This window comes from Zalophus californianus, chromosome 1 (genome assembly GCF_009762305.2).
Source record: "Zalophus californianus isolate mZalCal1 chromosome 1, mZalCal1.pri.v2, whole genome shotgun sequence".
NCBI classification, from domain to species: Eukaryota; Metazoa; Chordata; class Mammalia; order Carnivora; family Otariidae; genus Zalophus; species Zalophus californianus.
Genome location: NC_045595.1, coordinates 190200095 through 190221210, shown reverse-complemented (window position 1 = coordinate 190221210; position 21116 = coordinate 190200095). Strand labels below are relative to the sequence as shown.

Here is a 21116-nt window from a genome sequence, read left to right as displayed (position 1 = left end):
CATGACCTGAGCCGAAGGCAGACGCTTAACGACTGAGCCACCCAGGTGCTCCGATTTCTGGTAGCTTTTTGCCATTACTGTCTCAGTTGTATACCAGAAAGGCAGAATAATGATTTCTATGTACCCATTAAAATCTAAATCTCGTAATTAAAGCTATGTGGTTGGATCCATAGCAATTTTTTTAAGCCCAGTTATTCAGTAAAAATTAAGCAACTGCCAGAAATTGTTCTAGTAGCTGAGGATAAGACATTGAACAAAACAAACATAAATCCCCACCATTGCAAAACTTACTTGAGAGGAGGTAAAAGACAATAGAATAAATGAATTATATAACATGTTAGAAGAGGATATGGAATTACTTGCCTTTATGAAGTATAAATTCAGTCACCAATATATTTTTCCATGTATTATCTTTCTTAAAATTCACACTTATTCATTTCCTATGTAATAACATGGAGATTAAATTTAATAGACAGTAAAAGCACCTTCCAATGTCTAAGTGTTCTACAAATATACTTAAATGACATTTTTAATATCTAAAACTTAGGATAACTCGTAGAATAATATCTACAATGAATTTAAGGAAAAAAAATTGCTAGTCTGATTTGAAAACAGCCCATATGTTGAGAAATTTTAGTGGCATTGGGGAGTATTTCAAAATTAACATAAAATACGTAATGATCTTTTAAGTTTTGGGGACAGTGTAAAAAATTTTAAAGTTTTTGTGTTCTTTCTACTTCCTCATTAACACTGTTAATATTTGCCCTGAGAACATTTCTGTTTGTTATTATTAAAGTATCCTTTATAATCTTGACTTTGTTACTTTGGTTCCTCAGATTATTTTCAGGACATCATCAATTTTCAACTCAATGTCAAGCAACATTTGGCTATATTTCTACTACAAAGTAGAATAAATACAATATAGATAAAATATAATTCCTACCTACTGTATCAGAAAGTTCTCCAGAAAACTCAGTTTTAGGTTACCAGTGTATTTATTAACTGTGTCTGATAAATACCAGCCGTAAGTGTCTTGAGAAAGAAATTAAGATCTTAATCCAGTTAAGACTGGATATAGAAAAATGTCATGCTTTTTACGGACTGTCTTTTCTACCACCCACTTTCTTAATTCATTTATTTACCCTCTCCTCCGTCTGTTTTAACTGAGGCTTAATCATCATTTTACCTGCCTACAGTTACCATCTCCGTACCCTGCCAGGTTGACCAAAAGGTGATCAGAATGGCAGAAATGCTCCTGTCTCCCATATTTAAAAGGAAAAATCAAACAAAAACATTCTTTCCTTTAAACCATAGTTCTTGAAACAGTAGTGTTCATTCACTGTCTGTCCTCTCCTCTTACTCTTCAGCGCCCCATAACTGGTCACCATTTTCAGAATCTGACATTTAACATTTCCCACTTTCTTGAAATATTTGACTCCCTGGGTTCCATGATAAAATATATGTCTTCTTATTTCTATCCAGTTTTCTGTCTTTCCAGGTTCATTGCCTGTTACAGGTCCCTGAAATACTAGTGTTTTCATCGAATTCTGTCCTCGCCTTCTCATATTGCACGCCTGCATTTCTTTCACTGCAGTGTCTTCAACCATACCTTTGTACTTTACCACAGACACAGTGCCAGGCCAAACCAAGTCTTTCTTCTAAGTGCCAGACCTGTATATTCACCTGCTTGCTAGACCCCTCCGTTAGATGTTCTGTACGTCTTGAATTAAAGTTTCTTGAACTAAATGTATCTCTACTTCCATATACACATGCAATTTATATTTCATTCATCTTTGTTCACATGAAACTCTGGGTTTCTTATGCAGGGATTTTGGTTCAGTAGGTCTAGAATTGAGTCTAGAAATTTGCATGTGAACAAGAATCCCAGCTAATTCTTCGGCAGATGGTTCTCAGGAGCAAACTTTGAAAAAGCACCATTAGTGAATGAAGGGTTCCAGGTTCTTCACGACTTTCATGTAGAGTTGTGTAGGTGCAGGGATGTGTAGAGCAGAAATCTTACTTAGGCTCTGCTGTTCAAGCTGTGTGCCCTGGCAGGGATAATTTTCGGATATACAAAGGCGAATTGGCCAATGAGTTAGCAGCTGGTCCTGTCTGCTACCCGACTCCTACCCACCCTCTCTTTGCAGTCTGTCCCCGAGTCCTGTTGATGCTCTCCCACTCGTTCGCTACTTTTCATTCCCGCTGCTGTACTTCTGTCCAGGCCCTTTTTCCTCCTTACCAGTATTTCCTCAAGACCACTTAATTCATTTCGTAGATTCGATCCCTTTATCCCCCTCATTGCCCTACACCCCCAGTTCTCCCTCAGTATCAGGAAAGGTCTTTAAAGTACAGATCTCTTCCTGTCATTCATTGTCATAGAACTAACTGTCCACTGACTCCTTGCCATTGTCTTCAGGTTAAGTTATTAGCTCCCTAGCATGACATTTAAAATGTGTTCAGCTACCACTTTCATCTTCCATTACTCCTCCAAAGGGGTTCCCCCTCCATCTCTGTCCTTCTCACTCCAGTTCCCTCCCTTTCTCACTTCCATGTCTTGGTTTGTCTAAGTTTCCTCTGCTCTAAACATCATTAACTTCTCCGTTCTCCTAGTATGCGATGTCTCAACTTTTGGGAGTACATGGCATTAAATAGAGGTGATGATAAGTAACATCGTTGCCTGTGTTCAAGGGGCAGCTGTCAGGATCACACAAATGATGAATATAGAAGCCCTGTGGTAAATATAGTATGTGATGTGAATGTTAGTATTTAAATTCAAATATAGAAAGATTTTGTTTGCATTTCATCTCAAAAGATGAAATACTGAAAAGATTCCTGTGATTGGTTTGTATATTGAACAGCTTCTCCATTTAATGTTTTTTATGTACATTGAGGAGGCTTGAATTTATTCTGAGTTTACCTTCAGGGAACTAGAGGGAGAGAGAAAATCTTAAGTAGGCTTCACACCCAGCACGGAGCCCGTTGGTGTGGCTCAATCTCACGACCCTGAGATACCTGAGCCAAAATCAAGAGTCAGACGCTTAACCTACTGAGCCACCCAGGCGCCCCTGAGTTTACCTTTCTGTGATTTAATGTCACTAGGGTTTTCTCCTCTAGCTTTCATCAGTTCTCTCATGTAGCAGCTGCTCAGAAAGTCCTTTCACCACAGTTTGTTTTTTATCAACAATATAAAACTGTGTTCACTTGTGTCTTTTTCCCTTACTTCCTTTGTGTCTTTGGGTCTTCACCAAGGATTGCCAGATAAAACTATAATGTGGTTATGATTTTCTTTGGGGCAGGAGAACTGCTTTCATTTGAAGGTAAATATTTTTCCTTGCTCCATACATTGTTAGTCTAAGAAAATTCCCACAGTCTTGGTAAAACTTGAGAATTTTAGCCATATGTGTCTTTTACCATTTCAGTATCTCAGTCTTTATTGTTTCACTTAGTCCATTGGAACATACAGTACAATACTTAAAGCATAATTTGTCTTGGACTAAGGAATGCTGTGTTCTTTCCCAAACCAAAATGTATTTCTTCACGGGCATTTTTTTAAATGTTTTTCATTGAAAAAGCAAATTATGCCTATTACAGAAAAATCAAAATACAGAAAGTAATAAGAATATTAAGATTCGGGGCACCTGGGTGGCTCAGTCGTTAAGCGTCTGCCTTTGGCTCTGGTCATGGTCCCAGAATGCTGGGATCGAGCCCGGCATCCAGCTCCCTGCTCTGCAGGAAGCCTTCTCCCTCTCCCACTCCCCCTGCTTGTGTTCCCTCTCTCGCTGTGTCTCTGTCAAATAAATGAATAAAACCCTAAAAAAAAAAAAAGTATATTAAGATTCATAGTCCCACCTACCTATCTACCATCAATTTCTTGATACTTTTGGTATGTTCTTCTAAATTATTTTCTGCAGTAGATTATGTATGTGTATGTGCACGCACACATGTATAGTAAATTGTGTTTAAAAAATGAAATCAAACTGTATGTACCAATTAATAATCAGCCTTTTCATTTACTATATTAGGAACATCTTTTTCATGTTAGGTAAAATTCTACCACTTTTTCTTTAAGGCTGCGTCCCACTGTACCCTAATTTATTTAGCCACTATCGCACTGATGATGAATGTTTAGCTTCCTTGCAATATACCAGTATTAAAACATCTTTATACGTACATCTTTTATGCATGTCTGATTAAATCCCCATTCCATGGTAGCTTAAATTCCCAGAGGTAGACTTTTAGATCAGAGGCATGTCCCAACTTGCAGTCCTATCATTTGTTTTAATGGCTTCCATTACTGCTGAATTAATACCATGTAATCTTCCAATTAAAAAAAAAAAAACTATTTCATGTTGGGAAAATTTTATTGTACATCAGTTCTCCAACCCCTTTGTTTAGTTCTTTCTACTCTAGAATTACTATGATGCAATTATAACACAGTCACAATATTTTTTTATTTTAGCATTTTGCAGTATGATTCATCAATTATTGCTTTTTTTAGCTTTAGTTTTTCTTATCAAATGGTTAGTGAATTGTAATGATTGTTAACCATCAGCCTGAACTTTTACCATTTACTACCTATAGCAGTAAGTGAATTATACATGCTTTCAAATTCACTAGCTAATATATCTCTACTAGATGCTGCCATTTAGCATTTATTTAAGAAATAGTCAACTAGAATTTCAGGAACTGTGATTCAAACGTATGCAGAAGTTTGAAATGCAAAACTGAGGTTTTAAAATACCTGTGGGACAGCTTTTCATTTTGTTTTTCTTATTTGTAAGAAAATAAATCATTCAGAACCTTAACCAGGCAGACAAGGTTTCATGAGTTAAATAAGGGGCAAAGAATTCATACACCTATCACATTTCTGACTTTTGAACCTGTAATTTTACTTTGTCATAATGATTTGCCCCCATTCATCTGGTGTTACTCTAAAGGTGGTTTTTTTGAGTCTTTCTTTTGTTTAAGTAACATGTATCTTTTTAACTTTATTTTTAGGAAAGTTGGGGGTTTTTGTTTTTTTTTCTGCAAATTAGTGTCTCTTTGTGTCACATAAAAGTAGATATTTAAAACTGATAACTCAATCATACTACAGTAAATTTGTGTAGCTTTTTAGGAGTCTTTTATGACAGCTTCGTGCACAAAAACAATTTTAGAATAAACATCAGTACACTCAGTTAAAGCTCTTTTGGAGAAAATGGAACAAGTAGAGGTTTACTTGGGTCAGCTGGATTATTGACTTAAAACTTTTTATAGTGCAACTTTGTGCCACTTAGAAATTATAGTCTAAATTTGACATATTTTAATGTATTAGAAAAACAAATTTAGCTTTTTGTATTGTATGCTGCTGTGAGCTTAGTATCCCATATGAAATTATCAGTAAGAACATGGGTAGCTTCCATCCATGTTCTCAATACAAGTACTCTTGTTTAATTACCTCTGGACAAACTGCCCCTGTCCAATTTGGTAGCCTCACCACAATGTGGTTATTAAACTTAATTAAAATTAGATAAGGTTAAAACTTTAGTTCCTTGGTCATACCAGCTACATTCAAATGCTTAATAGCTACAGGTGGCTGGTGGCTACCGTATTGGATAGCACAGATATAGAACCTGTCTGTCATCACAGAAAGTTCTATTGGACATTGCTAGTTAAAAAACAGGTAGCTAAATTAGGGAATAGAATTGAGTGTGGATTGTTATTTTTTGTATGGTTAGTAATAAACAGTTGTTATGTAGGTGTGTTTCCCCAGTGTTCCAACTGTTAAAATGAAAAAGTAAAATTCACTGAGCGGTTCTCTTTTTAACAAGTCACTTGCAGTTTATATATCTCCTTTCAATACCAGACCTCAGTTCCTTGGTTATTGGAGACTGCAGTTTATCTTTTAACATTATCTCTCTGAACTCTTGCTCACTAAAATTTTCCCTTATAATTCATTTACTGGATTAAGCTGTTTAACTGCTTAATCCTTCTCTTAGCACACATAAAAACTTTAGAATGGAATAAACATCTCTAAGCTGCAGTCTGCTGTCTAAAGACCACCTGTTGGTATATCTTTCTTTAGGGCAATAATTCTCAAAATGTAGAAAAGCAAGTTGCTGAACCCATCTGTATAGTGGCTTATTGTGGTTGCCGGCAATTCCATCTGCTAAATGCAGAGATAAGCAATTACCTATTACTCTTAAACAGTATGTTTGGTACTTGAATAGGACACATTCTTAAGTGACTCCTCGGTTAGCTAAAGGCACAGGCTGGGAGGGGATAGGACACTGTTACACCCACAGGACTCACTGAGGCACCTGGGACAACCGAGAAAAGTCAGAAGGCTAGCTCGTTGTGGGTGGGGAAGGAGGCAGGTGCTCCAGCTTTCTATCCTTGCCTTCGTGCCTTTGGTCTAATTTCCTACCTTTAGTCCCTTGACACAATAGATGATCTGAGCTTCCTCCACTGTTGAGTGGCTGTGATGGGCAGTAGATACAGTAGTAATAACTCTTCTTGAATCCTAGCTTGGCTGCTCCTGCTAGCTCATCAGATGGAGACTAGCCTGGGCGAGCTTGGTGTCAAAGCATCCCTGGGGAAAAAAAGGAAAAGCGTCATTGGAACAAGCAGTTTTTACACCAGAGCAGTTCAGACCTTGTATCACTGCATAGTCTTGATGGGTGACAAGTGTCGCTAACCAACATGGCTGCACAGCTTGCTAGGTCACAGGTTCCCTACACACTCATGAAGGAAATGATAAGAACTGTTTTAAATTAAAGAGCACTTGTCCTTTTTTCAGATGTAGCTGTTTCTCATGACTAGCCAGTTGCTGCCAGCTCTTCTGATTTGGTTTTTAAGAGAAAACAAATGATAAGTATGTATATATATTTTTTGTTTTTGTTTTTCTCTTTTCAAACACTTGTAGGCTAAACAAAACTTGTCTGCAGTATGGTTGTGGGTGTGCTACCTCTGCTTCTAGAGCTTTTCCTCTCTTCCTTTGGTCAGAAATGGGAGTCTGATCCTCACAAAGAAGTAACCCCTTAATCCCTTTAGTCTTTCTTAGGACAACAAAGTTTAGCTCCCGTCCCGTTTTTACCATGAACACATAAGTTCAGGATTACTTCTTCAGGTGCACAGCACATAAACGTGCAGGTATTTGTCCTCCCTCTCTTAGCAACCAAGAGAAGATCATCAAATAAAGAAAAACACCTGAACTCAGAAAATTCTTTAAACTGGGTACAATGTGAGCCTCCATATAAAAGATTTTGAAGCGGTACTGCATGAATCGTTGCACAAATGTTGGTCATATTTGAAGGCAATATGTTTAAAATTTCTTCACAGCATGTTAACAGCCTGGAACTTAAATTCATACTAAATTTTCTTGCCTTATTTAAATATTAAGAAAGAACACACAAACCCACAGTTTGGAAAACCAGTACTGCCAGTTCTCTGTTTTATGTTTGAAGTAACTCATGGACACTCTCTTAGGGCTGTCCAGTCTGCTACTGCTGTGTATTACAGCTTTATATCCAACCATTATTGGTTGTATTAGACGTGCCCTGCCTGGGGAGCACCAAATTATGGGAAGCCACTCCTTTGATTGGGAAATGAAAGAATCAAATTCAAAATGAAGTCTAATTGACAGAGAGTAAGCACGCATAAGGCAGCCAGATGATAGGTTTCAAGAATTTGTGAGGCATAAAGCCATGTAGCATCAGTGTAGTCAGCTGAGAAGCGTGCTATTTGACGGGACCAGCTGGTGGACCATTAAGAAAAGATTGCTTAGCTTACCTCATTACCACCAAATCACAAATCAGGTCTTCAAGAGGCTGGGGGTAAAATCCAAGGATGATGGAACATGTAATAGGAGTTGTTAAGCCTTCGGGTTTTCTGCCCATTTTGTAGTGCCATTTAGAGTATCATCTTATTAGGGGGAAAAAATGCGGTACTACGAAAGGCAGATTAAATATAAGCATGGAAGTAATCCTTACTTTAAAAGGGCCACTGTGGTAGGTAGACAAAAAAAAAATCTATATTTGAGTGTTTTTTGCTCTTCCGTGGGCTTAACCAAGTTTTCTTAAAAGTAAATTGATCTTAAAGAGGGACTTAAAGAATAGAAATGGGGATAGCATGCCAGATGGGTTAGTGGGAGGGTTTTCAAAGTATGTGAGAATGGTAGAATCAGAGATGAAAGTGGGAAAAGATAAAGAAAGAAAACTATTGAATAGGAACAGAACTTTTTAAAATACCACTGTTCATATAGAAATATATTGCCTATATAAATTTCTAAATGGCCTCTGTCCAGAAGAAACTAGTACTTTAATCAACTGAGCCACCCATAACCAACTGAGCCACCCAGGCGCCCTTTTTTTTTTTTTTAAAGAAACTAGTACTTTAATATAAGCAATTATGGTTGCCAATTAAAGTCTTTTAATTGGCAACCATAATTTAATTAAAATGTCTAAAGACATCATCAAATAATGATGTCATCACAAAAAAATTTACAAGGACATTTTTGAAGTATGTTTTAAAGAAGTTTTCGTAATAGGGTGTCAGTTACATTGGCCTTCACCTTCTTTATTAGTAAGGAAGTTGTAATGCAATTTTTGTTGACCTGGTTTGGAAACTCCTTATAACTCAGCTCCTCAAAAATATCAACTCATTTAACTGCATTTAGATTCATTCCCTTTCCAAAGCTGCTGAGGAAACAAATTAGTGCTCAGAGCTGTTTACACTTGTAAATGCAATTAAAATTGAAAAGTCAGTAGGGAGACTCACTGGGACCTCTGATAATAGCAATGGTTGTTTCTCTTATAATAATGCGAACTGATGAAGTGGAAAAAAACAATCACTTCAAGAGTTTATAAAATGGTACATATATCGCGGATACAAATTAAGTGGGCTACTCAACATTCTTTGCCAGACTAAAAAGTAATTTGTTCAGATATGTGAACTAGTCAGTGTATTATCCTTTTTGAATTTTTTGTTTCCTCTGCTACTGCGTGGGATGTTTTAAACCACGTTTATAAAACATTTTCAAATTGAACCTTAAAACTCAGTCAAGTTTCAAATTGTTAAGAGAGCTTAAAGAAATTAAAGGTATTAATGAGCTACAGTTTGTGTAAAACAGCCTTCTTACATATTCACTGCATGTAAATTCTATTAAAATTATACAACTGAGGAGAAGTTCATGATTTTGCCTGGCAGATTGAACGATGCCACAAGATTGCCATGTCTATATCCGTGCCACTATGGAGTTCTTCAGAATAATGGCCCATTGAACTAAATGCAGGAGTAACTTCACTGGAAGATGGCTTTCTTTCATTAACCTCTGAGTACCCTGGCAAAACTGCACAGCCTGGTTCCCTTGCCTAGGATGGGCAGAAGTTCATTGTAGTAGACCTTGAATGATAATTGGTAATAAGTTTTGTTAGGGTTTTTTTTTTAATATAATTTAAGTTTTTCCTTTATTCGTTTTAACAACTTTTTCTTGAGTACTCGCCATGTGCCAGGCATGATGCCGAGGATGCATGTAAAACAGATACGGTCCCCTTTCTCACAGAACTTACAGTCGGAGAAAAAGACCAGTGAAGAGGCACTTGTGAAGTCTGGTCTGATCAACTAACCCGGGTATATTGGTTAAAAGAAGCTTCTTAGAGTAAGAACTGGATAGGAGATGGGGGTGACCCGACAGTGTTGTGTGTGTGTGTGGGGGGGGTGATCCAAGGGTGAAGCAGGATTTGTGATACTGTACTGTAGATTTTATGGCAGAAAAAAATCTATTAAAATGGACAGCAAAACATTTGGGGTGGGTAAGGTGAGGAGCTGTCAAGGAGGACCCCTAGGTTTCTTCCTTGAGCAGGTGGTGCCAGACTCAGGAGGAGAAGCGGGTTTGGGGGTACTGAGAGTGGAGGAAAAGGCATTTCGCTGAGGCAGGGTTTGTTTGAAGAGCCACTTTATTTCATGTCCTTTATAGGTGACTTTTTCTCCTGAGTATCTCAAAGAATTGGACATTTATGTTACATTTATGTATTTGCACAGCAAATTGAATGTTGTAGTTCTCTGATGTGCTATTTATCTCAAAAGATTATCTATATGCATATAATCATGTTATCTGGGTTCCTAGCATTCATTGGGGGATTTAAGTAAAAATTAAAAGAAAAATTATTTTTGAAGAAAGAAAAGTTATATTTCACAAATTACTATGAAGGAACATTGGATAAGAAAAATTTTTAACTTCAAAAAGCCCATGTTATTCTTCAAATAGACATCTGTTGACCTGCTTTTGAAACTCTGGGTATATCACAAAATTCATCCTTTTATATAATTTTTTATTTTTTATCAATACAGTTTTTGAAGTTTCTAAATAAATACCAAAAGCCCACAAAATTAACAGCAAAAAAGTAATTTCTGTAGCATAATTTAGAACCCTTTTTTACATGCCAAAGAACTTCCTTTCATATAGACAGAAGGAGAAACTTAAAATTTACTATGTCTATTAGATTCAACTAAATCATTGCTCCATGGTTTAGAGCTGTGGCAGTGGGCTAACGAGACCGTTGACTGTTTCAGGTGTTGACTGTGGCCATATGTTGGCAGTGAGACTGAAGGGAGGCTGCAGAGTAAGGCAGCTCTTTAACAGATCTTCCAATTAGTAAAATAAGCAAATTCAAGTTCTCTCTGCCTGTTTATCCAGGGCAGTAGTATTAGAATCAAACAGCAGATTGGAGCTATTTATTTGGTCTGTAATTTGTACTAGCTACTTTTTATCTTACCTCTGGTCTAAAACATATATAATAAAACTTTAATTTATTTTATTCTAATAAGCAAGATTTGTAAACTTCCTTTTGTGTTAATTTACGCACACTATGTCATCAAGTAGAGCTTTGAGAGTTTGCACTTCAGGTACCTTAATTTTGCTGAAAATTTGACCTAATCAGACAATAACTGGTAAAAAACATACACACACACACAACTGCAGTACAAGTAGCAAAGGCATAAATAGAATGTGTATGAAAGTCAGTTTAAGTTCAGTTTTAGTGCTCAGTGGAAGACATAAGGCTGAGATATTTTGAGTTTACCTCAGGAGAGCAGCTGTTCCCATATGCTTATTACATTATCACTGCTCAGGAGGTCTACTCACATAGCTTACTTATGAAGGAACCGATAGCCCATTTAACACTGGTTTTGGCAAACTCAGCAGGTCCCACCGTTGGCTGATGTTACATCGTTTTAGAACAAATTAATACAAGCATGTTTATACCTGATTTAATACCATCAAAGTGCAAATACTTCATTATCTTACTATTAGCCCAGAGTTTGAAATTTGGTTAATAAAATTGTTACAGCTTCAATTTTTAAAACAAAGGATGAATGCAGAATGTAATTTTTTCTGAGGAGTCAGCTAACTTTTTTTTAAACCTAGCACCTGAGTGGCTCTCCACTTACCCTGTTTTCAAAGCTAAGCAGATTTACACTGGTTAATTCTGGCGGGCATTAATTTTCAGCTCCCCATCCCTTATTCACCTTCAGTATAAAAGCAGTGCTGTTTGACTTTAATAATATAGCTTGAATTTATGAAAATGTATGAATGTATTCTGTATTAAGAAATTATTGTGTTTTTGAAAATGTATTCTATAATCTGCATTTTAAAAAACAATTGAAATGACATACTTGAGCTCTGCTTAAAACTTGGGAGATAGAGGGGCTCCTGGGTGGCTCAGTCATTTGGGCATCCGACTTTTGATTTTGGCTCAGGTCTTGATCTCAGGGTCATGAGATTGAGCCCTGTGTTGGGCTCTGCACACAGCGTAGAGTCTGCCTGTCCCTCTCCCACTGCCCCTCTCCATGCTCACATACTCTCTAAAATAAGTAAAATAAATCTTTAAAAAAAAAAAGTTGGGAGATAGAAAAATGTAATAAGAATATTTCTGCTACTTATGGTATATAATAAACATTTGTGAGTTAAAGAATTATACTGGTTATTGTATCTTAGCAGATTGAATTTACTGCTGTATGAAAAATAATTGTAATGTGTTTCTTCTAGAAGATAAAATTATCTTGATAACGTTTTAGTAAGCTAAAACAAATGTGAAAACATGTTAGATGCTTTCATTTTCTTAACAAAATAAATCTAACCAGTTCATTGAATTTTGAGGCTTTTATTAATGTGTATATTTCTGGTTCTGGTGTATCTTTCCCCGGTGAAACATAATAATTTAAGAACAGGATTGACTGTGTATTTATTGGAAAAAAAATTGTCAAGCATTTCTCTTGTTGAGTCTTAATAACAGAAATTTATGCAAGTGTGTACTTCAGGAGGATTAGTGAAGAAAGCACTATACTGTAAAGGCCAACATTTTGTAAATGTAAATTGCTGGTTTGGTAGTACTTTTTTAAAATTGTATGCAATAACATGCCTCTGAACCAACGTCCTTGGAAAGGCCTTTATTATTTATAAGAACTTAGTTTTACTGAATATATAGTTCAATTGAAGCAGAAATTATTAGACTATATTTTATATTATTAACACCAATCTTCTTTAGCATTTTTCCTCTAATTTACAAACCACCACAGACTGACATCCACATTTTACTAAGATTTTTGTATACTCTTACTGCAACTTTTAAAAAAAACAAACTGTTTTAAGTCTTCTATTTCTTTTTTTTCCTATAGGAGTACCAAAATCAAATCTCTTGCACACCAAATCATTAAGGGGCCATAAAGACTGCTTTGAAAAATACCATTTGATCGCGAACCAGGATTGTCCTCGATCTAAACTTTCAAAAAGTACTTATGAAGAAGTTAAAACCATTTTGAGTAAGAAGATAAACTGGATTGTACAGTATGCACAAAATAAGGATCTAGATTCTGATTCCGAATGTTCTAAAAATCCCCAGCATCACTTGTTAAATTTCAGGCATAAGCCAGATAAAAAGTTACTCCCACAGTTTGACTCCCAAGTACCAAAGTATTCTGCAAAGTGGATAGATGGAAGTACAGGCGGCCTCTCAAACTGTTCACAAAGAATATTGGAGCAGAGGGGAAATACAGACTTTGGGCTTGCTATGTTGCAAGATTCAGGTGCCACTTTATGCCACAATAGTGTTTTGTGGCCTCATAGTCACAACCAGCCACAGAAAAAAGAAGAGATAATCTCTAATCCAGAGGCTAATGTCCGGGTCCAGCATCCACGTTACAGCAGAGAGGAATGTAAGTAAAATGGGGAGAAAGGTAAAGATTGCAGTTTTGTTGGCTTTGGTTTTTTCACATTTTTATATATGTGATATGTCAAGAATTTGGCTGTAGAATTATAGATTTTTAATATTTAAATGACCGGATCACCCTAGCAAAAATGAGGTGTCTTGGGGCGCCTGGGTGGCTCAGTTGGTTAAGCATCTGACTCTTGATTTCAGCTCAGGTCATAATCTCAGTTTGTGAGATGGAACCCTGTGTCAGGCCCATGCTGGGCATGGAGCCTGCTTAAGAGTCTGTCTCTCCACCCCGTCCCTCCCCCAAAAAGATTCTCTCCCTCTGCCCTTTCCCCTCCTCCCCCCAAAAAAATTCTCCATCAGTTCTCTGAAATACTCCTTATTATGTCGTAAAGCATTCAAATTTTACAGTCCATCATATCTTTTGCCATTTTAAATTTATTGAACTAATGGAATTGACAAACAGAAGGAAGTTCAGAGTTCATATAGTTTAGAAGTACGTCTTCAAGCACTGGCTTGAAGTGTATTTACACTGGTTAATTCTGGCGGGCATTAATTTTCAGCTCCCCATCCCTTATTCACCTTCAGTATAAAAGCAGTGCTGTTTGACTTTAATAATATAGCTTGAATTTATGAAAATGTATGAATGTATTCTGTATTAAGAAATATATTGTGTTTTTGAAAATGTATTCTATAATCTGCATTTTAAAAAACAATTGAAATGACATACTTGAGCTCTGCTTAAAACTTGGGAGATAGAGGGGCTCCTGGGTGGAGCCCATTGCTCATCCCTACAAGACTGACTGGGGTGGCATTTCAAAAGCCAAAATCTGACATTTCACTAAAGGACAAAGGTAATGTGTGCACTTATTTTAAAGTTGGAAACCAAGTGAGCCTTTCAGTTTGCATTTATTTCTCCAGAAACTCACAGAAGCTGAGATAATTTTAATTGACTCCTAAGTCAAGTGATTTTAGAGCTCGAAGGGACTATGGGTGTATTTTTATACAACTTCTTGATTCTACATATGAATTATCTAAGGTTACATAACAAGGTAGACAAATCAGTTTTTCACATTATTTCCACAGTACTTTTGTGTCTTTCCAACTGTGCATCATGAACTATGTGGTGCTTAAGTATAATCAACTTAATGAGCAGTGACTTCTAGCACTTTTGAAAAACTGAAACAAAGGGAAATAACAGAATCCAATGAATGTAATACTAAGTATTCTCTGGCAAAACTTTTGATTCAGGTGGAGGTGTACTGGTGTAAAATGTTTCTTACTGTGGGTTACGGTCAAGATTTGAAAATGTCCTCCACCCTGCAGGAGTTAATGAATGAGTCCTAGAATACTAGTGAATACTATATTGGCAGATAAGTGACAGTGTTTTTTTAAAAATAGGATATTGTTGGGGTGCCTGCGTGGCTCAGTCGTTAAGCATCTGCCTTCAGCTCAGGTCATGTGGGATCGAGCCCTTATCGGGCTCCCTGCTCAGTAGGAATCCTGCTTGTGTTCCCTCTCTCGCTGTGTCTCAAATAAATAAATAAAATATTAAAATAAAATAAAATAAAAATAGGATATTTTAGTGTTGTAGATAGTTTATTTTCCTACTGTGGTAATAATTAACATATTTTCATGTTTCAGTGAATTCGATGACTCTTGGTGAAGTAAAGCAACTGAAAGCAAAGCTCCGACAGGAAATACAGGGTAAAGAATCAGTGTCAATGTTTTATGCATGTGAAAATGTTGATATAGAAAATCCCCTGTGATAGGACACTATTAGCTTTATCTGCATTTAAATTTGGAAATGGGATTAGAACTTTTTGGAGTTTCCAGTGCAAAAAGAATAAGAAAACAACTTCTTTATGAAATCAAGAGGAAATAAGTTTTTCTTGTTTCAGTAAAAATGGAGACCTCTACCTCTGAGCTGAACCTCTACCCCATCCTAACAGTTTATTATGCCAGACACCTATGCATGCACTCCCTAACAGTTCCACAAGGTTGTATTAGCCCTGTTTTGTGGAGTTTTTTAAATTATAAACAATTTCAAACACAAAAGTAGTGAGTATAGTGAACCCCTTGACCCATCTTAACCAGCTTCAACTTATCAAAAGCATAGCTAATTTTCTCTCATCTCTACTTGCACCCATTCCTTTCACCTCACCCCCACCCCCAGCATGGATTATTCTGAAACAGATTCCAGACAACATATTGTTTGTGCACAAATACTTCAGCTTCTCTCTAAAACATAACTTTTTTTTAAGGTAATGACAACTTCATTATCACACCTTAAAAAAAAAAAAAAGAAAAACAGCTAGTAATTCTTTTAACATCGTCAAATAGTATGCTAACACAACAGTTAATGTGCAAATTCCCCAATTGTTTCTTTTTTTTTTTTTTTTTAAGTACTTGATTCCCATTTAGGTGAGGAAACACTTCAGAGCATTAAGGTGCTTTCAGAGATCATGCATTCGGTTAATAACAGATTAGGGATTACCCCTTCCTTAACTCCACAGCCAGTGTAACAGTAATAATAGTACTAGCAACTTCTATTTATCAAGTGCTTATTCTCTGGAAAGTACTTTACCGGTACAATCTCATTTACTCCTCACAGTAGGCCTGTGATGTGCTTACTGTCAATATCGAGGTTATACATAAGAGGAAATTAAAATATAGTTTAAGTTACTTACCTGAGACTCATAAAAGCATAGGAACAAGAATTCAGAAATGAAGGTAGTCTGATTCCAAAGCCTCTTAGAGGGGTTTCCAAACCGAGATATTAATGGGCACTTCCTGTCCATAAACCATTGTAGATACTGATTGAACCCATTTATGTATTCAACTACCTTTTAAATCTTTACAGAAGTTTTTGAAGAGTTAACACACCAAGTGCAAGAAAAAGATTCTTTGGCCTCAGAGCTCCACGTCCGCCATGTCGCCATCGAACAGCTTCTCAAGAACTATTCCAAGTTACCATGTCTGCAAGTGGGGCGAACAGGAACGAAGTCACACCTACCCATAAACAATTAAACTAAACTTACACTTACGTCCTTTGCCCTCATGCCCCTACCATTTATTGGTCTGCCAGACATGCCAACTTTGAAGAAGTTGAAGAAAGTTATGGTCCATTTTTTTATGGTCATTAAATTTACAAAGCTGAAGGCAGTATTTAACATCTTCATCAAATAAAGCAGATCGTTACACTCTAGTCTTCTAGGATTAATCATCTTGGGAATCTTTCTTCCCATAATTACTAAATGGCCCTCCCTGACTTACCACATGTGACTACTGTTACAGTGTGATTTTATTAAACATATTTTAATGTAATTCACCTGTCAAAATTTAAAAAAACTCCTTAGATTAGTCTGAACTACTAAAGATAATTTTAAGAGGGAAATGGAATTCATAATACACCTCTTATTTATTATGAGCAATATTTTAATATGAAAATTTTATATATAAAAATGCTATTTTAGGTACCTTTCCATTCTCTTTATAAATGTGTATTTGAATGCCTCTGTATATTTACACTTTCCTGTGTGAATATGTTCATCCATCTTTCAGATCACTGCATTTTATTCTCTTAATATGCTCTTTTTACTATTACCTTGTTTTCCAAAGATAAATGTATTTTGGAGTAGAACTCTAGTTGAATTGTTTTGACTTCTAATAACTCTTATGAAAGAGGAATTAATAACTTTTTAAAGCAAGTATCCAAGAAAAAAAAAGTACATTATTTTTTTCTAACAAAAGCAGTTCTGAGTTCAGAAAGAAAATGCTGATTTAGTTTTCATATGTCACCTTGTCTCCATAGAAGTAAAAGCCCCTTCTACTTCATTATTATTTTCATTCTAATGACTTTGATGTGTTAGAATTTGGACAGAGTAAGTCAAGCCTCACTTCCAAGTCAAATGTAATATCTGTCAAATTGAATGTGCTGCAGAATTGTTGTCCTATCTTTGAAAAAAGCTTCAAAGTCTTCTGTTTGCCGCTTCAGATACAGGTTCAAGAATCCTTAAACTGTCCAGATTCTCTTAGCAGCATCACTGAAATTCATACCTGAAGAAGGCATTGGGAGGTATTTTTCTAAACTTTAGAATTTAAAGGAGGAAAGAGAAGACTGCTTGACACAGAAAAATAAGACTCTAGTTCAAAAAAATAAGCCCACTTCGAAAGGATATTCTTGGAAGTTGCCTGTGATGTTTCCAAGGAATTCTGAACTAGTAGGTCATCTCAAACAGCTAGATACGTTTTTTTTAACAGTGTATTATGTAGTAAAATCTATAATATGTGCAGAATTAAAATGGGCTCTAAATTCTGTTTTTAGTTGGTACTTAGAATATATTTATGAGGTAAGATTCTTTGCTTGAAAGAATCTGCAGAAAAGCCCATTAGCTTGGCAGCTTCGTGCATAAAGATATGAATGATTTCTATCTTATATCTGGCAGCCTGCCCCTGCGTGGGTCAGATTTGAGTCTTGAACACAAACAGTATTTGACTAAGCAAAGAAATGCCTCTATCTACTAGAAAACAACTTTTTGTAATGCTAAGATGTGTTAAATTTGCCTGAGAGTATTAATTGATATCACAATTGATTTGTTTTCTTTTAAGTATGACATAACTGGTTTTGGAGCTTCTGAAAAAAGTTTTCAATTTCTGTCAATTTTTTGAGTCATCCAAAATGAATTTAAAATCCAGGGAGTGGAGATACATTGCCTTAGTTTTGATAAGCTTTAAACTGAATGTGTGCAATATCAAAATCTTTATAAATTTACTTTACAAGTTGAATAAAGACATTTCCTGATGATGCCAGTAAATATCTTAGTGCTTAGTTGTTAGGTCACATTTTTTAATTTGACTTTGCTCTTTTTTGGCATAATTCATCAAGAATGTTACTAGCCAGTGTGTTCGCACATGTTTGTGCTTCTATATAGATCACTTAGGGATAGTCATAAAAGTTTGGGATGTGTTGCATTTGATATCAGTAGTAGCATATTTCCAGAGTATGAGCCATATGGTGCAGTCCTAAATGCAACAGTGTTAATCCAAAGAAAAGTGTTTGCTTTGTTTCTGACAAATATGTAGCTTTACTAATTGAGTTTGGAACAATTGGGTGGGATGGTGCGGTGTACTAAGGTCTTAATTCGGAATTCTGATTTATTCCATTTAGATATTTCTGCCTAAGCTTTTTAAAGGAAAGGTGCTGTAAAAAAAAATATCTGTGGTGCTGGTACTCACATTAGTACTTTATTTGGATGAATATTGTAGTAAAAGAATTTTTTCTTGAAGGATTTTGTACAGCAGTTTATCCAACTATTTGGTAAACTGATTTCTATGTTAGTTTTCTTGATTGAATATGCAATTATATATGCTAAAATAAGAATAAGAGAAAGAATTAAGTTCCATCTTGAGAGAAGATGAAATACTACAAATATTGGTTACCGTACTTGGCTATTCTGTATAGTTGTTAGTACTTTTTGAGGAAGTTTAGAAGAAAATCTCATACATGCCATCAGTCTCAAAAACAGCAAAAGGGAGAAGACTGCCAATCAGCTGTTACTAACATTTTCAGAGCTTATATGATTAGGGAGAATGAAATAAGACTAATGTTTTTTCATGTTAGATTTCATAATTAGACGAATTGAGTTTAAAAAAAATCAATCTGAAGTCAAAGGCAATTTTGAGAACACAAGACTATTCACTTTCAAGATTAAAGTTTTCAAATTTGTTCAGACTTTTAATTAAGCTAAAAATCTATTCTAATTTGAGAATATCCTCATTTGATCGTAGCATTTAATACCCAAATTAGTCTTTTTTTTTTTTTCTTTAAGGAAAAAAAGAAGGCATGCACTTAGGACCCGGTAACAGGTGATGCAGAGAGCAGAATAGTGGCGTTTTGTTCCATCATGTAGTTCCTGAGATATTGGAGCAAAGAAATGTTCTTAGTTCTTCAAATTTTATGCTCATTTCACCACAAAGTGCCCATTTTTGTAACACTTGAGAATTATTTTTAAAATAAGTCCATGTTGGAAAGTGATTTCAAAAATATAGCCAAAATTATATTCTATTTTGTTGGGATCTCGACAGGCATCTTGAAATTTCTTGGGTTTTTCATCTGATCACATTCTTTACCACTGAAAATGGTTTAAAGTACTTTTTTTGTTGATACATATTTTTACCTTGGTGTTTACACTGTTGAAGCTTGTCAGTTTTTGCTAGGTTTTTTTAAATTAATTTTTGAAGATCTATTTGTGTGTGTTGATGTTTACCAGTTTTGGTTTTATTTTGGTTTGTTTTAGAAGAAGTCTGCTTGTGTTATTAAATATTGTAAAATGCAATTCAAAATGTATATGCTCTAAACTTAAGAACTTTTAAAGAATAAATTATTTGTGTAGCTTAGAAGGAGGTTCAGTTGGTGACCTTAAAATTAGGTTGTGACATGAAAATTTTCAAATGGTACAATGTAAAGTTCTTATAGTGTTTTTTTTCTGATTTACTGAGATATTGCTTATGTTAAAGTAAGATATCTTGAGTATTTTTAAGTACTTAATAAAAAGTTTAGTACCCTACGAACTTTTTAAAGATCTTTTGTTCAGATGCAGCTGTAAAGCAAGGGCAATTGATTTTCGTTTCAGTGTTTAATTGCATTTTTAAATTTGGGTCGGTGGAAATAATTATTTGAGGAAATTTGTGGTGAGAATCAGTAAGAGATAAAACCTTCAACAGGTTATTCTTGCCACATTAAGTTTTGTGGTGGTGGGGTGGGAAAGAGTTTATTTAGCAGAATAATAAGGTACTAGGGCTCTGGCACAAGCAAAGGGATCTTGGAGGAGGGTTCTCATACTGTGGAATAACGAGGTTTTGTCCTATACATCAGTGTCTGCATTCACATCATCCCTTCCTAATTGCTCTTGTTATAATTTAATCTAACTCCTTTAGCAATTTGGTCACCTTGCTATGAACCAATCATAACAAGTCTATAGCACTAAGATTTTTTTAGCACCTAGTTTGTAACATATACATTCCCTATTCTTTTTAGTTTAAAAAGAGTCCAAATTACTAATGCATTTTAGTAAAACTGAATTAGTACACAATTTTAAGCTTACCAAAGTAAAACCAAAAAATCATGAAGATGAATATTGAGCCCTCGCCCCCCCAAAAAAGTGTTCGGTGAACTTCCCTCAACTGCACACCCCTCAAAAGGAATTTTAGTAAATGTGTTTTTCTTGAAACATGTAGAATATTTATTTTCATTCTGCTGTCTCCAAAAGAGTTTAGAAAGTGTTCCATTGTGATTTCTGTTAAATGCCATCATCTCTACTTTTATGGTTCGTATGTGTGTGTTAACCTTGTTTTAAATCTGAGTAGCATATACTGTGATCATTGAACTTGATCTCTTTTTGTTGTTAGAAATTTACTTTACAGAATTGAGCTAGAGTCTTTGGAAAAAGAAAATGAAACTGCAGTGGTGAAAAACAAGTTGGTTTTAAAAGAGTTTTAGACATTACTTGGCAATTTTTTCTTTTAAAACTGCAATAATTTATATATTTGTATTCTGCCTTGGAACTGTAACTACATATGCTTGTCTACTATTTTTAATTTTACAACAATAAAATAAATATTTTGTTATCTGTTAGCTTCAGTGTATATTTTTCAGTGTACTTTTTTTTTTTTTTTGACCTATAAGAAGGGTCTGGTTCTGCAGGCTTAGGGAATCTATACTTAACCATCGTTATCTAACAGTTTATCTTAATGTTTTGTGAAAGTCTGTCTTTGATAGTTATTACTGCCTGTGTCCCAAGAGCTCAGAAACAGGAAATAAGATTCCTGTGGCTTACCAGATAACTATGCAACTTTTTAAATTGGAGTGTACTTTCCATACAGCAAATACACAGATTGTGAGTTTTAACAAACGTACATAACTGG

At 35.4% G+C, this 21116-nt stretch overlaps 1 protein-coding gene across 4 annotated transcripts in view; it reads left to right on the top strand.

The window, feature by feature from the left end:
* C1H21orf91 (chromosome 1 C21orf91 homolog) overlaps positions 1-20826 on the top strand; it is a 32146-nt gene extending 11320 nt beyond the window's left edge. For all 4 annotated transcript variants that reach the window (XM_027582952.2, XM_027582956.2, XM_027582954.2 and 1 more), the window contains exons 3-5: positions 12655-13191; positions 14835-14897; positions 16054-20826. In XM_027582952.2, coding sequence (XP_027438753.1) covers positions 12655-13191; positions 14835-14897; positions 16054-16220 — 767 coding nt within the window. In that variant the 3' untranslated portion in view covers positions 16221-20826. The remainder of the gene's footprint in view (positions 1-12654; positions 13192-14834; positions 14898-16053) is intronic.
* The last annotated feature ends 290 nt before the right edge of the window (positions 20827-21116 follow it).